This window comes from Gymnogyps californianus, chromosome 3, assembly GCF_018139145.2.
Source record: "Gymnogyps californianus isolate 813 chromosome 3, ASM1813914v2, whole genome shotgun sequence".
Classification (NCBI taxonomy): Eukaryota; Metazoa; Chordata; class Aves; order Accipitriformes; family Cathartidae; genus Gymnogyps; species Gymnogyps californianus.
The window spans coordinates 105,166,691-105,187,906 of NC_059473.1; the positions used below are offsets into that span (position 1 = coordinate 105,166,691).

Here is a 21,216-nt window from a genome sequence, read left to right on the forward strand (position 1 = left end):
GCATTTACTTAACGTAAAGGATATAAGCAACTCTCTGAAATCCATTATAATGACTTATCGTTAAAAAGAAGGATGTGACATCAGTGGACCATGGCTGATGCACTTGGCAGCATCAAATCCTTTATCAACCTAATGACTTCGTATATATTAAGCAGTACAATGGCATTATTTACCAACATACTATAAATCTGAACTTCCAGCTAAACATATATTAAGGAGTTTCTGCAAAGCAGGATGTCTAACAAAGACTTTCAAGTCAAACATATTTGAGACCTTCTACAGACAGAGTTCACTGCAGAGCTGAGGCAAATGCTCCCATTTGTGTCAGCAGTCTTGGAGATCGGATTTAAACAACTAACATGATCTGCCTGTCATCTTTACTGCCCTTTCAAGATACACGGGTTGGCCACGCACCAGGTGAACAGACCTGGTGCTTTGAGTCCCAAAAAGGGATTAAGGGGGAAATGAAGTTTTAAAAGGAGGTGAACAAGTAAAGACAGAGATATTAAATTAAAGAAACAAGCTCAGGAGAGAAAAAAGAGACTGAAGATGAAGTCAGATAAGAAGACATGATACAGATCACACAGATTAGAAAAATGTTAGAGGCAAATATCAGAGAAAAAAATTACAAGCTATATTCTCATATGAAGTACTAGGACAGAGCATGAGTCTAAATGAAATATGGGTTAGATCATGCAAAGAAAGAAACTTTTCATATTATTCAGCTTTGGATGGCGATTGGAAAGGGAGCATGAAAAACCTTCCCAAACCTGAAGCCTGTAAATGTGATACATCATCCTCATTTTTTTCTAAGACCTAGTATGTATGAGATTAATGTTGGAGGAAGGTTTTTTGAGATTCTAGGAGACCTAAAAGGTATTTACATGTAGTGATAGCTGTAATGCTGTAATAGCCAGGCTCCTAAAATATACAAAATAAATACATTTTCTTAAGCTTTTTTTTATCTACAGCTGGCAACACTATTAACTGTAAAAATCTGAATTAGAGAGCTATATTAAGAAAAATTAATTGATATCACACAAAGACACTCTCCCTTTTAAATCATCTTTATTACTTGTATGTCAGCACAGCTAAAAACAAAATTCAAATGCTGAAAAAGCATTTATTGGCATCTACATGGGCCCACTGCAAGCTTTACTGTTCAATTTTCTGTACTAAAGCTGAATTACGAAGTTCACTCTTAATATTCTCTTTTCAGAAAACTCATAACTTTTTCATAGAATAATTATTTTGGCTTGAAATGTCTTTCCTTCATTTTAGCTTGAAGATAATTAAATAGAAAGTTTAAAAAGACATTGATCAATAACCTTTTACTTACTCAAATGCAAAAAATGATTAGTTTCTCAACTTTCTTTTGTCTGAAATTCCATGTTCAAATAACTAGATAAGGACTGGATTTAAATGAGTAAACACAGGCTTATTTGTTGATTGAAGTTGACATCTTACTTTAAAAGATAGGAATGACTGATTTTTTACATTAAAGTATCTAAAAAATTACGTTTCTTCACTGTGATAAGGAGCTTTGTAAGGACAAATCTTACAGTTATGTGCCTTACTATTTTTGTTGATTACATTTCTTTTGCTTTCTGAATTCATTAGTTAAATGAATTCAAATAAAAGCTAAGAACTGAAAAAGCCGTGCTCCATTTGTGCTTGTGATGTACTCACGGTACACACAAATGCACCAAGAATCCCTTTCTAATCAGAGTAACTTGTTGACTATCAAAGAAGCATTTATGGTTGAAAAAACTTTATTCATAATTGAAATATGTGTATTTCTTTACCCTTGAGCCATTCAAAGCAGCAGAATACAATGAACACAGAAAATGCTTCTGGACCCTGGCAAGCAAGTTTGACAATGTGTTCTCTCAGATTTCATGTAGAGCCTAGGAAAACAGCTGGAGTTGCTGTCTTCAAAAGCCAACGAAAGGGCCCTTGACATTGTTTTTCCTCAAAGACTGAGAACAGAAGCAAAATTTGAGTCCCAGTTCGGCCTGGTTCATCATTTACTTCAGCTGATAGGTTAAATACTTGGAAAAATCTTTCCAAATCCAGGCCACCTCAGACCCCAACATAGCTTTAAAGAAAAGCAGAAGTATTACACTAGTGCAGGAAAGATTTTTATTTTGAAATATTAACAAAAATATTTAACAGCATATATGAAGGTCATTAAACGTATATTTTCCAAAACATGAAAGGGCTTTGCAGCTTGCCGAAATGCTTTCTTACAATAGTTACCAGCCCCTGAAATTCCCATCTGCAGGGCTTGCAGCTGCTAATTGGGAATAATTACCCTAATTATCTACTTGCATATAGTGATGAGTGCTGATATTTATAATGTCTAAAAAGGCCTTCCTCCTGTTCTAGATGTTAACATGAGTCCTTGTATATGCAGTTTCTATCCACAGAGGAGTTAGACTGCGTATTACCATATGAATTTCCTTTTGTAAGAACAATGAGCTGACAAGGTCTGGATCTTTTCATTTAATTTTGTCACCGGCTGCTGATTTGGTTATAACTATTACAGAGAATGATAATCTCTCTGTAAATCTTTCATAAATTTCATGTACTGTTGCTGTGAGGAGTACAACCACGTTCAGGAAATTTGGGATCTTTTAATTGTTCTGCTATTGATTCAGTGTGATATCTTACATTAGTCACCTAGGGCCAATTTTATTAAAGCACCTGGTACCTAAAACTTACTACATTTTATGGAGCTGATCCTGAGAGTGAACTCCAGAACCTTAGGTAGGACCCTAAATTCCCCATAAAAGGCATTTAGGAGAGTTAGCTCCTTCAGAGTAGCATCCAAAAGGAATCAAAAGGTTCCTTTAGTTAGCAACCAAAATGCAAAGCATGAAGAAAAATCTCAAATGCTTCTCCTTTCTTGGGTTTATTGTATCTGATTACAGGCAGCAGAAAGGCCCTTCTGTCATTTCCCATTCACAGCCTAAAACCATCTTCTGAAGAACAAATTCAGATGTTTTTTTCAAAGAACTGAGCAGCCTTATTCTTTCCTTCCACGATGAAACGGCTGCGGAAGTGGGAGACGTTACTGCTCACCTTCTAATCAGTAATGGTTGGAGTGCTCGGGAAGGAGAAGACTTAGGGCAGATAAATAAACTGGCATGCTCTCCTCCTCTTCTTGAAACTCATGGCCTTTTCATGAAACACTCACCGATTGCCTGGGGAGGGCTGGTTAGAAGAGAAGGACTTCATGTACAAGAAAGGGTGTGTTGCAGCCTCGTGACCCAGGCACTTACCTGGAATGAGGGAGCTTAGTTATAGTCCCTAGGCCAAACACTCGCATGAATTTTATGTGAAAGAGTGTTTGGATAAAACTTGTGGAGCATCTTAACAAAGAAAGGAGTGCCTTCACTCCAAACTGCCTTTCAGCGGGCTGCTCAGAATGCAGTTTGGGGAATTGCAAAGATGGAGTTTGACCTTATACAGGCTAAGGAAGAAACTGAACTCACATCTTCACAGTGGGTATTCTAGAAACTTTGTTACTATGAAAACAAATTTCCTTGTTTTAGAAGAAAAGTCACTATCCTTATGTTTTGTTAGAAGTCCCTCCTGTTGGGTGTCTTGGTTGTGCTCAGATTAGACCTGTCAGAAGAAAAGGATTTCAGACCCCTGACTGGACTTCGGCACTAAGTCTGTCCCCCGATTCTCAGATTGCACAGATTCTGTGTGTAAGCAACAGCATGTTGTCAGGGAAAACAGGGATGAATTCACCAAACCTCCAGAAGAAACTAGGAATTATGGAATCGCTGAGGTTGGAAGGGACTCTGGAGGTCTCTAGTTCAGCCTCCTGCTCAAAGCATGGTCAGGTACAGCAGGTTGCCCAGGGCTGCGTACAGCTGGGTTTTGAAGGTTTCCAAAGATGGAGACTCTACAACCTCTCTAGGCAACCTGTTCCAGTGTTTGACCACACTCAGGGGGAAAAAGTTTTTCCTTATATCTAATCAGAGATAGGTAATCTAGGCTCCCATTCAGGAACTAGGGCTAGCAGTGTGAATACCCAACCTTGTATCTAAGAAATACTGATGTCAAAACTGGAAGAACCAATGAAATATTCATTCTTCTGGACTTTGACCACTGTTAATTCAAGTTTTTTTATTTCAGTTTAGGATTTAGCTAAAGAAGTCAAACTGCCAACAGCCACTGGCATTTCAAAACAGATCGGCTCTTGTTTTTCCACCCACTTCTATGGCATTTGCTCCCAGCTCCCAGAATTGTAAAGGTGTTCCACCACTAAACTGCTGATCTGCTTAAAATCTGGCATATCACTTTACTATCTAAAATGAAACACTTCTAAATACATGGCTTCAGCTGAGAGAGCTGACTATCACTTCTTCATATTTCTCATTCTCAAAGGTTAAAATGAAGATTACCTACCTCATAGGAGTCCTGTGAAATTTAATTAGCATGCAGATGTAAAATGCGCTGAAATATTCATTATGACCTAAATCTTATTTTAGTAATATAAATTTCACATTTTACTAGAAGCAGAAGCTGTCTGTGCATGAAATTAGACTATAGATGATATGAAAAAGGATAAGATATGAAACACTATGGGGTAGATACATAATTTTTGTAATTTTATGCTTTCTTAGCCTGGTCAAGAGGATGATCCCTTCCCCCCCCCCCCCCCCCCCCAAAAAAAAAGCAGGACACAATCTGAAATGTAGGTAAGAGATCTTCTCTTAAATGACACCTTCTTCAAGAAGCCTCAGAAAAACAGTCTTTGTGCACAGCTGCAAGTAGATGAAAGTAGATGACAATCTTGCAAGGCAGACAGAAATGCTCTTTAGCATGGCAGAAAGTTTCCTTGGTATTATCATGGGAGGTGGGAGCTGGACCTCTTGTGTTTTCAAAAATTTTGCTGAAGAAGGAACACTGACGGATTACTAGAATTTTCTTCTGAAGTTAATGACACTAATGACATTCCCCTGTTTACTGGCTGTGGACTCTAGAACCAATTGGTCTAGCTTTTTGCAGGAGGGAAGAGTGCAGTATCTGAAAATAAAACTTTGTTTCCTCAGTAGCTAACCTTATGTCTGCACCTCAACACCATTCTCAGTGTACATTTTTAACTAGTTTTTTCTGTGGGATTTTTTAATGTGCTGATTCATTGTTCAAAGAATATGAATTATACAATGAAGCCATTCAAAAATGTCTACAAAATCTGCCAGGGACTCATCTTCACCACTAACAATGCCAGTCCTCGTAATTAGCTTTAATTTTCACATGCCACCCCCTACTCCCTGAAGCCCTTGACAGCTCAGAAGCACAGAGAGTCCTTGCAGCATTCCCCGAAAGTCTGTTGACACTGTCCATCAAGGCACGCGCTAATCTGAGAAAGCAAGAGGCAGCTTTGCCTTGCCAGCCATTTTCTCCAGGCTTTGCTATGAACAGCCATAGTGTCACAGGAAGAGGAAGAAAATCACATAGATCCCAAACAATATATGCTTTACACTAGGTTGAAAACAACTTGAATTCAGGAATTTGGGAGTTGGGACTGGACTGGACACCCATGCAGATCACAGAACACAAACATAATATTCCAGCTGGGAGATGTTTGAATAGGCAAACCAGTACCAGCATTATTTACTGCCTGATTTTAGTTTTTCATGTGTAGTTCCAAGCAAAGCTGCTCTAACAGATCCTTGATGGAAAGAAGACTTCCATCCAGTGTACTCAGGATTGCTTAGTCGCCACTTCCGTATTTTCTACAGAACAGTGTTCTTTTCATTTAAATAATACTTTATAACTTATATCTCAACAGTGATGAACTAAAAAAAAAAGAACCAGCACTATGTTTCCCAACTGCTTCTCCAGCAACAATGTGAATTGTAATCCGAGGATGGTTAAATACTGTAAATAGTGTTGTGAGGACTCTGTGGCTTTGTTTACACTGCTTGGACGAATGTGGGCCAAATGCCCACCTCATGACCTGCTGTGCTCATATTGCTGGCAAAGACCCTTGCAGTTCAGCCACCTGCAAACCCTCTGCTACGTTGCTGGGTCTCTCTGGGACCCTCTGGACTCTGTGCCGTTTTGACATCATGGAGCGAGGTGCACTCAGACAGCAGTGGTGGGCTTGTCCACATTATAAGTGATTTTAGCCTGTTAAGCCTGGAGCTCACTGAGATCTTGTGCCAGAACTTTGATACGAGCTTGGACTGAAGGAAGGGCTTGGCCTGTACTTAAAAGAGAACCTAGATATATGCAGCCTCTCAATCTAAGACACAAAACCAGTAGGGATTCAACCCAGAAACCTGGGTTCCAGTTGGCTGCATGTTTCCTTTGGTAAGTGACCCAGGATGCTGCTTCGTGGTCAGCTTAAGCCGCTTTAAAATTATACTACCATCAAGTGGGGCAGGTTTCCCTTAAGCAATATTCAGCTTTTCAAGCAATGCTAGTAATGGTAAAGTGACTTAGAGTGCTGCCTGGAAAATTACCCTAACAACAATAATAAAGATAAGTAAAGATAAGTTTTCAGCTGAACTGGTGAGTTGCTCCAACTCGCCGTGCTGATGCACAATCATCAGTACTAGCGAGAGAGAAGGATGAAAATGGTATGGTGATTACCCTAGGGCTGTGCATACATTAGTAAATGAAGACCCACTGTCTTGCCTGGAGGTCAGCTGGCCTGCAGCACTCCACACCCATGCTATTGAGCAATCTTTGCCTCCAAACCAGTGTGACTACCAGGAACAGTCCCCGGCCTGTGCTAAGTTCTGAACTGTACACAGGAACTGTTTAGGGAAATACTGGCTGGCTTGGATGAAAACAATGCCCAAGACAGGCTGAGCCACATAACAGTATAGAGGATCAGGATGCAGTGCCAAGGAAACTATCCTGATACTATGCAGTTTGATAGCACAGATGTAGCATAAGGTAGCAATTATTTTAACAATGGAGGTCCACAGAAGCATCAAAGACCAAAACTTGGAACTTCTCGTGCTTGCCACAAAATGCAGCGTTTCTGCCAATTAATTTGCCATAGTCATGCACTCAGAGTTTGTTTTTCTATCTCTTTGCCTTTTGGGGCCATAGCAGCTCATAGCTGCATTTTCCTTTACATCTTTCTCTAGAAATTGAATTAATTTAATTACAATGCAAATTCTGCTAAAACCAAGCATCAAAAGGCTAAAGACCTAAACTGGATTGCAGCTTGTCACTCACTACAGGTGAAGGGGAGCCAGGAATATACCTGCCAGCTGGGCTGCCTGACTGACAGGGCAGCAGACGAGGCCCAGGGGACCACAATATCAGCAACTGAAGCTAACTACAAGTTTTCTTGGCAGATATTTTTGGGAGAGGTAGACTAAATTGCCTGAACCACATTTGCAGAGTGAATGGAGCCCAGCTATCTGCACAGCACAGTGAAGCAAAACAGCCTGGATTTTGTGACGGATGAAGTTGTGGGAGACAAGACTCTTTGAGCGCATGAGGCATGTGCTCCTGCTCACGGGAGGTCACCTGCATCCCTGTGACCTCGCTGCATTATGTCCAACACTCCCGCAGGCAGCTGAGGCCCTGTGCGGCACAGCGCAGGCATTGCAGTACCTTACTATGCTGTCCTCTTCTAGCCACTTTCAGAAATGGGAAAATAAAGTATCATCAGCCCCTTCAGCCCAGACTCTCAACATTGCATGACCTATCAGCCAAAATCACCTGTAGGTCCCTCTGGAAATATCTTTGCCTTTACCACTGCAGACACTAAGGGAAATTCAGAGTTGTCACCTTATCATTACCTGTGTGAGTGGGGCAAGACCCCACAGACCATTCATGGTCACAGAAGTATAGAGTAAGAGACAAAAATGCCCTTAAATGAAGAAAAAGAGAGGTGCTCCCAACATACTTACAATGCATAGCACCTCTAAAACCACAGAGACTGCAGATGTAGCAAGGACTCCAATGTTGCAGAGCTGTTATAAGGCTAGACAGGGAAGCAGAACCTAAAAAGCAGCATACCCAGGGCTGAGCCAAAAGGTGGCCTGTAGAAAACAGTGTCTTATTTAATCTAAGCAGGAAACGATGTCACCTTTTTTTTCTATTTGTTATAGGGCTACTACTGAAAAAAACAGTGCATGTCTTTAAAACATAAATAATTTTAAAGGCTATATAAAAACATGTATATATTTGCCTTTCATCCATTTTTCTCATTTTAACTAATGATTGACAGTTTTGAACAGTTAACTCCAGATGGGTCCAATTATTTAGCTTACAGAGTGAAATGAGTATTTTTTTCCTGTCTAGCTACTGGGTAACGCTTAACTATCTGCACACGTTTCAAAAGACCAGTTCCCCTACCAGAATTACCAGGGACCTTCTCCATATAGACATTCAGCCATTTAAACACACCTGTAGCTCCACTTTAAAAAACAACCTTTAAGCACAGCACTGTAAGATGGCCAAAACCAGATGGAAAAAAACAATCAAAGCAACATTTATGAATGCTTCACCATTTTTTATTGTCACCTCCTTGCAGGAAAAGCAGTATAGACACGGCTCAGGAGAGGAGCTGGGTCTGCCCTAGGCAGCAAGCCTGCAGCATAGGAGAGTGTGCAGTCATTACAGCCCCGAGTGCGTGTTCCTGGCAGTCTCGTTTGACAGATGCAACTGGCCTGACTGTATAAAATAATAAGTTACTCCTGGCTGAAAACTTCTTCAGACCCAGCGACACCTTTGGGTAACAACTGCAAAGGTCAGCCTTCAGCTTCGGTGAAGTGAACATTGAAAAACAATTTGGCAACACACTGTTATAAAGGAGGACAATTTCCCGTGATTAAAGGGCAGTGGGATCATGGCCTTCCTTTTCTACTCCTAGCTTTGACATTTCTACAGTAATAGGGACTTGTTTTGGCAGCTTTAAGAAAATACTAACTCTGAAATCTTTCTACTCTTGATTGGAAAAAAGCTTCAGCAATTCATTTTAGCCACTATGAGCGTCCTAGTACATGGGCATGGAAGCAGTGTGCTGTTGTATCACTGATTAACACAGTAATTCAAGATACCAGTAATATGAGACTGTTTGGTCAGAGCTTTACACCATCATTGATTGAATGTATTTATTTTCTTTTTTTTTTTTCCTTCTTTTTCACTTGGAAGGGGTATTTAAAAAGTGTTCTGGGTTTTGTGACACATGAAACCATCAACATTCTGTAAATACAGGGAAGTGTCAGCTTTATTAAATCCTTTTAATTTAATGTTCTTAAAATCGTAAGTGCAATACTTTAGAGAGATGATGGGTAGAGAGAGCATTATAAGGAATGAGTACAAGTGGTTGAGCTTGCTGCTCTGTGTGGGAGGATTACACTCGTACTGACCTAGGGAATAACTCCACAGAGTGGCCCCAGGTGCTGCATCAGACGTTGCAGGCTCACATGAACTCTGTGAACAGACTGTGGGGCATTATCTGTCCCATCATTTCCCTTATTGTCTGGGCCTTAGAGGTCTCTCTTGCACATCTCTGCTCCTGACTGGCAGGGCACAGGGCTAGCTGAGACATGCTTGTGGGACTGTAATGGGCTGTAAAAATCAAAATGGTACAGCACGTGTTCATGCTGATTTAAGTTGCAGACTACCCTGCTACCCTCCATCTATACTAGCTTTTCCTGCTGTGGAAACAACACAGTTAGTTCTGGAGTGGTGGCTGGTCATAAATCATTGTGAAGGCAGCGTGGGTGATAGTGATTTGGATGCTAGTATCAAAACTCTGCTAGCTCTGGCTAACTCCACAGTGTGCATCAGTTGGTAGAGTATTGGATGTAGTTTCTGCAGTTCATATATGGGTTTTATGTCAAGCAAACAGACACAATCTAGTTTCACAAAGATGAAGTGCTGAGAAAGGTGCATTGAGTTCAAACCCATCCATCCTTGCAAACCAGAGGGAGAATGCAAAGCAGCAGCATGCCTCTCTAGGGCAACGGTCTCGTTTGTAGGAATCCGTCCTGTCCCCAGAAGAGCTCCTGGAAAAATGTAAACTGAGGGCTTAATGCCTATTTATCCATTAGCTCATCCTCAAAGCTCTTCTCCATGTAGGCATAACTTAAACCAGCAAAGAGCCTTGTTGAAGCTGCTGCTTTTTTCTTTTTCTTTTTTAAGAAACAATTCTTGTGCTTTTCTTTCATTCTGTAGAGTACACAGCTGACATTATTACCCACATACTTAGCAGTGCCACTGCTGTAACGGATGACGCTAGTACTTAAATGCACTAGGAAGACAGGAGTGGGCTGAAGCCTTTTTTAGAACAACATGCTATTTTCTTTTTTAGTGCTGACTCATTCACTGTACCTTGTGGTATGTTTACCTTGATTGCTTGCTGCTTCACAGGCTGTTGAATGGCTGAGGGAGGAATATTAATCAGCGACACGTAGCACTGTGCTCCAGAACTTCAGTGATGGTGAGTGCTATGCTCTCGCCTGTCTTTTGGCTTTATTGTAGGAATTACTTTTCTTTAACTAGCATTCACAGGTATTTCAATCCTCGAAACTGTAAGCAACACTTTTGTATTCATCACTTTAGCACAGCTATCTAGTTCATTTCCATTTTTTCTGTTGAAAATCTTTGTTCCTCACTAGTACTCATATCAGAGTGAAATTAATCAAAGTCATTGCACAGTATATGTGTTGAACCTAATTAGCCAAAACAGCTGATGAAGACATAAGAGATCTCACAACTCATTTATCTTTTTCTTAACACATTTTATATTAAAATTAAAATGACATGGGAAACAGTAGCAGCCACTATAGCTGAAACTATACAAAAGTGCGCTTTATTGCATGTGTGATCTACCTGGGCTATTCTGCCTGCTGAGTGAGATAACAGAAGTGTTTGGTGCCCAGAAATGCATTTGTAGCTCAATTTGTCTGCATTCAAAACAGAAATTAAAGGCCGGTACATAAAAACTGTTGCTAATCATTCACAAGAATCTGATAAATGTTATTAGTGTACAGTTACAAATGGCTGCTCTTTGCTCTTGTGGTGCTAGTTGACCGTCTTGTTCACGTTACAGCTAAGCTGATTTAACGACGAGCTGGAGCCCAAAAGGGCTTCCCACTCTTCCCCTCTCCCTTTATTCTGCATGTTCCTATCACCCCCACTGTAGCAGGAGTGATGCAAATCTGATCTGAGCTTTAGATGAGAAAAATAATCACTATTTTACACAGCTTTATTTCTACTAATTTAGTTCTCCGAAACTGTCCACTTTAAGGCTAGATGACCACCCATGCTGAAACAAGGGACGTTGACTGAATCACCTCTAACTTACAACAGCACACTCCCTGTTCATGGAGAACCCCCAGCTGCAAGGACTGTCTGTGGAGGAGCAGGGAATGTGAAACCCTAAGAGAGGAGCCAGAGACTAAGCTTGGAGATTTACCAGATTAAAGAAATACCTGCTTTCAACTCTAGGACATGACTTAAGCATATAATGTGCAGATGCCTTCAAAACCTCTTTTCTCATCTCCTGTTTTCAGGTATCTATGAATTTGGTAGAAGCTCCCTTCTTAGAAAGAAATTTCCTTTGTTCACTCTTCCGAGTTTCAGTTTTAAGGAAAAAGCAGCTCAGTAATAACTGTGGAAGACAAAATGGAAGCCCAGAAACACAACACAGAAAACATGGTGTCAAGCACAGGCCTAAGAGACTGCCATGGTCTTCCAGTTTGGGACTGTGTATACCAAAAGTCTCCCGTGGAAAACAGAAGTAGCAACATTTTATACAGGCGTCAGAAAAAATAACAAGAAGGAGACCAGTAGATAGAAAAGTGAGTTGGGTACAGTGAATCCTCATATAACTAGACAGCAGAATAAAAGTCATATATATTATGAATTTATAATATTAACATATAAACATAGAAAATGAATTTTTATTATTCTGGGGTATGTTTACATATTCATATATAAGATCGCTGAAGGACTATAATTTCACAGCTTTGCTTTAAAAAGAATTTAAAAATATATAGCTGACATCACTCAGAAGAAATGTGTTTTAATATCATGTGTTGTAATGCTATAAACACAGAGATCCTGTCAAGGGCCTGGGGCTTTACACTAATCTGTTCACTTGTGCACCTCAGGGAAATCTGCTGCTGCATAATCAACTTCATAATCCCTTGAATTCTCATTGCCAGATATTCTGGAGCAAGGCAGTAAACTCTGCTGGCTAGGGATTCTGACATGTTTCTCTACCTTCCTCAGTTTCTGAACCTAATGATTATTTTTATCCAATCAGTATTTAGTGATGCTTCTTACACTGCCGTAAGAAAAGTTAAATATCCCTCCTCAGTTTTGCAGATAGAGTAATTGAAGTGTGCAGTGATTAACAAATTACATTTCCTGGGTCAGAGAGAAAGTTCATGGCAGAGCTAATAATGGGATTTATAACTCTGGTCTTAATGATTACAGTGTGACAGCACAGCATCCCTCAAAGTAGAAGTTTCAAAACGAAGCATTTAGTTATGACATTGACAGAATGGGGTCCCTTTGCTGACCTTGGGCTAGTGAATAAGCCAGCCACTCAACGTGAAGGATATCTATGCTCTGAATGGCATATTCAGATTCTACAGAACATACATTTTATTTTAATATTTTGTAATGAGAATATTCCTGTTATAGAATTCCTGGTATTATTGCTTTGGACACAACTATAGATTCTTTATGGTAGTAACTGAGCACTCGGGTCTTAACAAATTTCCATTATAGGATCCCTGTGAATAGGAATGGCTACTGTCCCATTTTTAAAGGGGCTTAAAACCAAAGATCAGAAAGTCTCTGGTGCAGCAAAAATTTGAATTCACATGTCCTAGATTTTAAGCTGGATGAACATACCAGTGGATGAACCTTCCTAATTACTGGATGAAATTTCTTTTCTGTAGTCATCCCTATTCACAAAAAGCATAAAACAATGACTCTGCAAAAAATGTGCTTTCCTGCTCCCTAGGCTTGCCACTGGGCTTGATCTAAAGCTTAGCGATAACCAAGTTTGTCTGTGAACTCAGTGTTTCACATTCACTTGAGCATGCTGATATAAGTTGGGAGTAAGGAGAAGGCCCATGAAAAGTAAAAACTGGTGGCTTCTGCAAAGAAAAAGGAGATGTAAAGAGGGGGGAAGAAGAAACAATGAAACACGATGAGAAGGAAAGCACAAAACCCAGCAGAGATGTAGAGGAACCAGAGCTGTCTGTGTAGATTAGGAGTATGTCATGGTAACGAAAAAGCTAGCCATATCTAAACTTCTCTGTAGTGTCGGAGCTGTACACGTGGTTTTAGAACACAGACGCAAGTGGAAGTCTCTGCACAGGATGCGCTTGCAGTTCTGGCTCGTTGAGTTAGATTAAAAACTTCCAGGGAAGTGCAGGCTGTTTTACATACATGAGAACTGTACTTGGATATGATAAAATATCACAGCTGCCAGTCTAAATTGGAATCAATTTGCATGGTAATGCTATGAGGGTTGCAATTTCTTTATTTTCCTTTCTCTGCAATGAGGAACCTTCCCTGTTTCAGTAGGGAAGATTGATCCTGGATGTCTGCATATGCATTTGAAAAGATCTGGCTCTTCAAGTGTGACTCATTACTATTGGACCCCTATTGCTCAGAGAGAAGAGAGCTCGGCACAGAAGTACAATGGTTGTTGCGAGTCTGTGTTTGCTGGCTTCTGCAGAGCCCACAGGAACTGAAAATCTCTACATACATAAATCTGGAGTGGATATTTGCTTGTGTTAATGTGAGAATCAGTGAAGTTCTGGAGAAAGAGAAGTTCCTTAAAAAGAAATAAAAGAGAATGTACTCAGAGCAATGCAGGCTTTGCAGGCTGTACTTGGTAAAAATACCTAAGGGAATATTTGTATACTATGTTTTTTCCAGTGGCAAAGCTAGCTGAAGAAGTTATCCTCCTAGCTACTCCTTCCTTTCTGCTCTGCTCCCACTGCAGTTCTTTGTACACCCTGATGTGCTAATGTCACTTGTCATGGGACTGTGCTGGACCTAGCCCATGTGAATGATGTAAATGTCTAAAAAAAGTATTTTGGAAGCTATTTTTAAAACCCATATCACTTTAAGATCCACATCATCATGCAGCATCATAAATGGCTACATTAGCGTGGTTTTGGGGTGGAAAATGGCAGCAAGCAGCAGGTATAAGAGTTTAAATGTAGAAGAAAGTGGGAGCTTCTTGGTTGCTGCTAGAGAAAACAAGTGTGCAGAACACCACCACAAATAGTCTGAGTGCCAGGCCTTAAATATTTATCTCCCTGAGGTACCCATGTAACTTTTAACAAGGATAGCTTATAGTATAGTCTCAAAAGAGGCTCAGTTCAATACGATCTTGGGTGACCCAGTCACTAAAAGGAAGTTTGTGAGTAATCATCATCATGACAAAGCAATTGAGTACACCGGAAAATCCATTATCCTGTTACTTATAACAGCCTGGAGAAAAGGAATAAGAGAACACAAAAATAGGATTCCACGCAGCCTGTTTTTAAAATCACTCATTCACAGATGTATTTGAAACACTTTTTCTAGCCCCCAGACTGCTGGGAGAACTGCCCCTTTTTTAGTCTGATATATGGATTTTATCAAGATGTTCAGTGTGAACTCCAAAGATGAAAACACATCCACTGACCTTAAACTAATTTATATCACACCAGTTTTATAGTTTTTAATCTGTGCCCTATAAACAAAGAGAAAAGCTAGTTTTCTTACTTTCATGGAATATCTGCATTAGGTGAGCCATACAGATGTTCTTTGAGAGATACACAGATTACCCTTGTATTTTTTATGATGACTATGGCATAAACTGTGATGCTTTTTTCATGACAAATCTTAAGGAAATCTTCCTCTTACCTGAAGGTAATGGCACGGCCTCAAGGAAGGTTTGATTTCCTGATGAACCAGAGGCTTATCTAAGTTCAGTGATGATTTGCGATAAGCTTCTTTAGCCTGACTTACTGTAAGAGTGGACCAAGAACTCCTTTTCATATATTTACCATCAGGGGTCATTGCTAGCCCTTCACAAGCTGAACACTTCACATCATTGTTACTTTTGGAAGTCTTCAATGAGAGATCCCCAAAATGCCCCTGGAGCGCCTCAGGATAGCAATGGGATATATGATCTGCATGGTGCCTATTTACCACACTAGGGGTTCGGTAAGTGCTATCGCTGTCCAAATTATCGTCAGAGCTCCACCAGCTGCTCATTCCAGATTTATGCTTGGTTTCTGGTTTTCGCTCCTTACTTTTACTCCTTTTGCTATGCTTGGAATGGTGCCCGTGATGATGGTCATCCCCTCGACTGTCTCCCTTTGTTCCATTAACGTTGCCCTTGGATGATCCTTCCAGAGAGTGGGATTTAGTAAAAAGTTTCTGGACTGAATGAACGAGATGGCGTATTCTTCCTGGGCTCTCACTGCGTTGTTCCGCAGCTGTTGAGGTCCTCTGGTACTGTAAAGTGTGAAACCCATCCCGGTGAAGAGGAAGTTGTTTCTCAAATTGGTCCAAAAGATTTGCAGGAATACGGTTAATCTTAGGGTTACCGTGAGACATGGCGCAGTCGTCTCTTGAGTCGTAATGTGAGCTGTAGTGCATTCTGGGGAAAGTGCTACTTGACATGTGATCGCCCATTACCATGGGCATCATCATGCATTCAGAATGAATGGAGCTGCGTGGCGAGCAACGATGGTGGTCCATCGGGCAACTCTCTGTGGGGCTGAGAAGATACGATTGCCTTGGCTCCTGCCCATGGTGGATATGGTCGTGGGTGTGTTCACAATCTTCAGGGGATGCTAAGCCACAAGTATGAGCTGAACATAACTGTGGTTGGTTGCGACTACCAGATAATCCTTTCATATTCCTCGGAGCAGGAGAGTATCTTTCTTCATTGAAGTGCTGAGAAGGCGACCATGAGTACTGCTGGTCTGTCAGGAGAATACATAAAACCTATGTTATGTGTCTGATTAAAAGATTAACTTGCAAAATCCAAGTATTTTGCAAAACTAAACATTGTTTCTCTATAAGCTTGATGGAAAGTCTCACCATTCGTGGAATTTCATTCATCATTTTAAAACAGGTTAAAATTCCTCACTATGAGCAAATTATGGGGTGAATGCAGCCTCCTTCCTGTTTGAAAAATTGTCTGCTACCAGTTCTCAATTTTATGAAGCTATTCATTACGCAAATTTACTCAAATAGATTTAATGGATACATTCAAGTATTCAGTTTATTATTTGATATTTGGAATTTATATGTCAGGCTTTGTGGCTAGTCATTTAAGTTACATGGGTCTAGTTTCTATTTCTGTGGTTTCTCAGTTGGATATCTTAACCTAAATGTATCCTTTCTCCATGGAGCAATTTTTGTATCACAAACTGAATTTCATTTTCTTAAATGAATCTCAGTTTCAGGATCCCAAGTTCACTGTTCATAAACATAAATAACGAACAGCAAAGAGAAAAAGAATATGAACATGCTGAAATGAAGCTTAATTTTTATATCACTAAACAGTTTATGAATAAGCATTTTATACTATTTGAACATCTGTTATCCTTAGTCCAGAAGTATTATCGCTATTCCCATAGACGTAAAGTCTTCTCTGTTAGGCAGTTTTTCCCTTTTTATGTCCAAATTACAAAATATTTATTTAATGACTCTATGTTATTCCTGATAAAACAAATATCTTTAGGTACAAGCTATGGGTTTTTATATACTCGATTATTTGTTCCTATGAATCATGTGCTCCAAGTTGTGGTTATTAAACAAGCATGATTACTAAATAAGAGTAGCTTGTAAGCAAAGATTTTGATACTCAAGCCTTTGATTTTTTTTTCTCTCATGCAATTTCTTGCAGCTGTCAAATGCTACAAACAGAAAATTAAAAAACCCAGAAATGCTTCAATTTGATTTTTGCATTCACTCTCCCTCTTCAATTTCAGCTTATTTAAGCAACATTTCAAAAGCAGACAAAGATATAGGATGCAAGAAAATCCTTTAGAAGATCAGGCAGATGCATAAGTGTTTATACAACCCACTTAGCACAGTCTTTCTGCAAATTTGCTCTAAAAAATCTAAATAACCTTGCACAGGTGCCTGATACAAGGAAGTGGAAGGCCTCAACCAGAATGGAAGCCAGAGAATATGTACTCGTTATGTGTAGCAATATAACTGGACACTGGAGACCAGCCGGTAGAGATAACACAGTACCAACAGCACTTTGAGGGGTTTCTAAGCATATGACAAAACTCTCCTAAATCATATTCCCACTGCTGGTGAAAACTCAATGCCTGGATATGGTCATGAAACAGATCAATACCCATATCTCTTTAATTTTATTCAACTAATAAGTGTAATGTCATGATACCTTCAGTACGGAATGCAATTTGTTGCAAGTCTTTAGCATCAGCAATCTCACAACCTAAATGCTCCAAATTTCCTATAGTGGAAGATGCTTAGATAATTTTATTATGTCCTAATTTCAACAGAGCTCCAAATAATGTTTTAAAATGAATGTAGCATTAAACTAATAAACAATAAAGTATTCTTCATCCTAGGCACAATCCTGCCACACTGAAGTCAAAGATAGATTTAAGCGTCCAAATGTGACCTCCAGACTTTATCATGGTGTGAAACTGATGTGTGTGTGTGCGCATATATTGTTTTCTGCTTCTATTTTGTTTTTATACCAGTTTCTTTTACTTAATTCTTGGCTATTTTCACATTAAAATAAAAACTTATTACAGTTGATTACTCAGTCTGTTGTACTATTTAGGTTATAATACCCTGCATAAATGTAGTTACAAAAAGGAAATATAACTCTTTCTCTGAAATAACATCATTTTGATTATCCAATTAAAAGTACAGCTATATATAGACAAGGTAGTAAATTACAACAGTGCATTGGGATTCAGCCACATAAGTAGCACTGTAATTAATGGTACTTAACCCAGTATATTACCAAACATTATCAGGGGGATAATAATGGTCCATGTGTTGAACTTAGCCTGTGCTTCCCATAAAGGGTTCCCAAAGCACCTGACAAAGATTACTGCATTAGTTCCTACAGTCCCATGAGATGTGGAAGGCACTGTTCTCCTTTTACAGAAAATGAAACTGGAGTACAAGCAACATTTTCCAAAGTGCTTGTGGCTTTGCTGATTTTCATTTTCACAGTAGTATGAGCCAGAGGGAGGTGGAAGGAGGCTCTTCGGTCAAACTGACAGCACGATGAGAGTCAATCCCGAGCCTTTTCGTCACAATCTTGCACATCTGTGAATGAAAGTTACTCTTGCGCTACGTCTCACCAATGCATTTTTTAAAAAAAAGGAAGGGCATGGCAGAGATCCAGAACGAAAGAAAGAGTTAGACAGGAATAAGAAACTCATTTAAACGAGTTCCCTAGCACAGAACTGCTAGTCCCTGGTTATTTCTTTAGGTCTCATGCAGTATCAAACACAGCCCAGAAGGCTTCAAACATTTTCGTCCTGTTACATCCCTAGGAATATGAGACATCATGATTTGATTGCGCTGTAATGGATAATCTAACAACAACTTTTCCACCCCTCACAACTCCCTATGACTCTAGCTCAGTGCAACTATAGAAAAATACAATTTTCTGTATGTTGCTTTCACAGCCTTGTAGCATTTTATGTGCCTCACGGAATGTCTGAATTTTTTTGTTTGAAACACAGCAGTTATAAACTGCATTTAATAATCATAATCAAAATAATTAAAAACTGAATTAAGAAGGGGGCATTTTCCAAAAGTAATTTTCCCCTCTTAAATCTGCCATAGAGAGTAACTGATACTAGATAAAGTCCCAAATAACTTAGATGTGCATCATCTAAATTTATCACTCCAATTAAGTTTGGGCTCTGCTTGGGACATCAAACTTGTTCTATGTCCTAGGCACCATTACATCTTCTTACAAACCCTCTGAAAATCTTCAAAAATTTGTATTATAATATATAAATTTATCAAGTCATTTGTGCTTTGTACTATTCAGTCAACTTTGTTCAGGAGGCCTGTTTCACGGCTCAAGGAAACAGTTGAGCTATGGCTGAATGAATTACTGTATGGTACCAGACCAGTGTAATTGACCATGTGCTAGCTCTTAGCCTGCCAGAAACGCAAAGAAAAATGTGCTAGCTTAAAATTCAATTAAGCTAACATGCTTTTCTACCATTTGCGGGGGGCTAAAAGTATGTCTATGGTTAATGTCCACAGCTCAGCTGATTCATAAAAATTCGTAAAGCTACAGTATTAATGTTTTTTTGTCAATCCTTTCAAAAGAAATTTAAGATTTTAGTATAACAAAATAATGCCAGATTTATCCAATAACGACAGATCGGACTGGAATTTTAGTCTATGTCTTGAAGATAATGATATCTAGAATAAAATATAAACCTTTTTTTTTTTTTTTTTTTTTTAACCACAGCTCCTATGTTTTCTTGGGGTAGTTACTCTAAAAATACAAAAGTAATTGAGGACACTACTGTCTAGTCCCTTAAAGAAAGTGCCACCATCGAAACCAAAGAACTGAAGAGAGACAGAATAAGAAATAAACGTAACCCAAAGCAGACAGAGGAATAGGAACAGAGAAAAAAATATATGTAAGCACAGGAATGGCTTTTTTTTAGGTTTCATCAGGGCAAAATGGAATCTTTCCATTGACTTCAATGGATAGTCAGATAATATATAAAGACTGTGGGGGCGACCTAGACCAAGACATAGGCTGTTATGCCAGAGAGAATCTAGTAATTCCAAAATCCTGAAAATCCCTTAAAGCTCTTGTTTTCAGAGACTACCGTACGGATATAAATCAACCTTTAACCTTGACAGATGGAAGGATTTCTGCCTCCCTTCCTGTGTATTTCAACTTTTCCCCTGTTATGCCATGTCCTTTCCTGCTCTTTCCCCCTGTTTTTTCTTCTGGACTTTTTGATGCTAAAAGAGTTGCTCTCTTAGTAGATGTTAGTTTGCCTGTCTTCAGGGACTGGTCACAATTTTTAGAGCATTCAAGCTTCTTCCTTGTGCCAGTCAGTATCAAGGGCAGAAAGAGAGGTTCAAGGACCAAGAATATTGTTTGAAATAATGAATTAGAATTAATATTAATGTTCTAGGGCAAAAGGGCTAAAAACCTCTAAGCAATGAAAAATAAGGGCTGTGTATCTCTAGAATTCCTGGAACACTGCTCTTTTTGTGAAAGAGAATCAATGTAAAAACACTGGAAACCTCTCTGACATTCAAAAGAAGTGCATGTCTCCACAAATCTTTTTGTATAAATCTTTTTGTGTGTTATGTATTGAAAGCAAGCTTTTGGAGCATAATAATAATTCCTGGAACTGCTAAATGGTGCCTGATTTTTGATTTTATTTATTTATTTATTTATTGCTAAGCACTTCTTTTTCTATTGAGACGTTAATTTAAATTGTTTTAACCTTATAAGCCCCTTGGCAAACTGCTTACCCATCTGAAACACTTGTGCTGTTTTCATTGGAGAAGCAGCAGCTCTTTTGCATAGTGTAAACAGTAAAATGGATTGCTGAAAAGAGATACCTAACCTAGCTTTCAAAAAGATGTGGTATAGAAAACCAGACTACTCCATTGTGGTGTTTCACTCAGTTCAATTAGTGCTGCAATGTATTACAAAAAAAATACACTCACAGTCTAACCTATAACTAATACAAATATTAAATAGTGTAAAAACAAGTATATTAATCAAATAAGTACATATTAAATATTAAAATGCATAAATAAAATGTTTTAGCTGGAGATTTTTCTGCCCAAGGACTGCAGTAAGTAGCATTAGATGACCACTGTTTCCTTATTAACTTGTTACAGTATTTTTCTCTGTTTTATTCTAACCTTGAAAATAAATATTTCCAGGGATTGAGAAGAGTGACTAACCTGCCAAGTGCAAGGAAGACATTCTGGAAATGCCTTAAGCTGCTATTCTGGTCTTATGAGATTTCCAACCTGTTTATGTAGCACAACACCTTGTGTAAAATTTACATAAAATTGCAAAGATTGGGTAACTACCTGACTTTAACCTCCAGCTTTAGAAGGTGACTTGTATTTTCCGTTACACTGAGTTGATGCATTTGCACTGCATGCAGTGTATTCACCTATCTGTGAATTCCTACCTAACGTCTCAGGCTGCTTACTTGAAATATTGAACTTTGAGGGGTA

At 39.1% G+C, this 21,216-nt stretch overlaps 1 protein-coding gene across 1 annotated transcript in view; it reads right to left on the reverse strand.

Moving 5' to 3' along the window:
• DLGAP2 (DLG associated protein 2) overlaps positions 1 to 21,216 on the reverse strand; it is a 392,137-nt gene that overhangs the window by 71,813 nt on the left and 299,108 nt on the right. The window contains exon 4 of the mRNA XM_050893444.1: positions 14,881 to 15,950. Coding sequence (XP_050749401.1) covers positions 14,881 to 15,882 — 1,002 coding nt within the window. The 5' untranslated portion in view covers positions 15,883 to 15,950. The remainder of the gene's footprint in view (positions 1 to 14,880; positions 15,951 to 21,216) is intronic.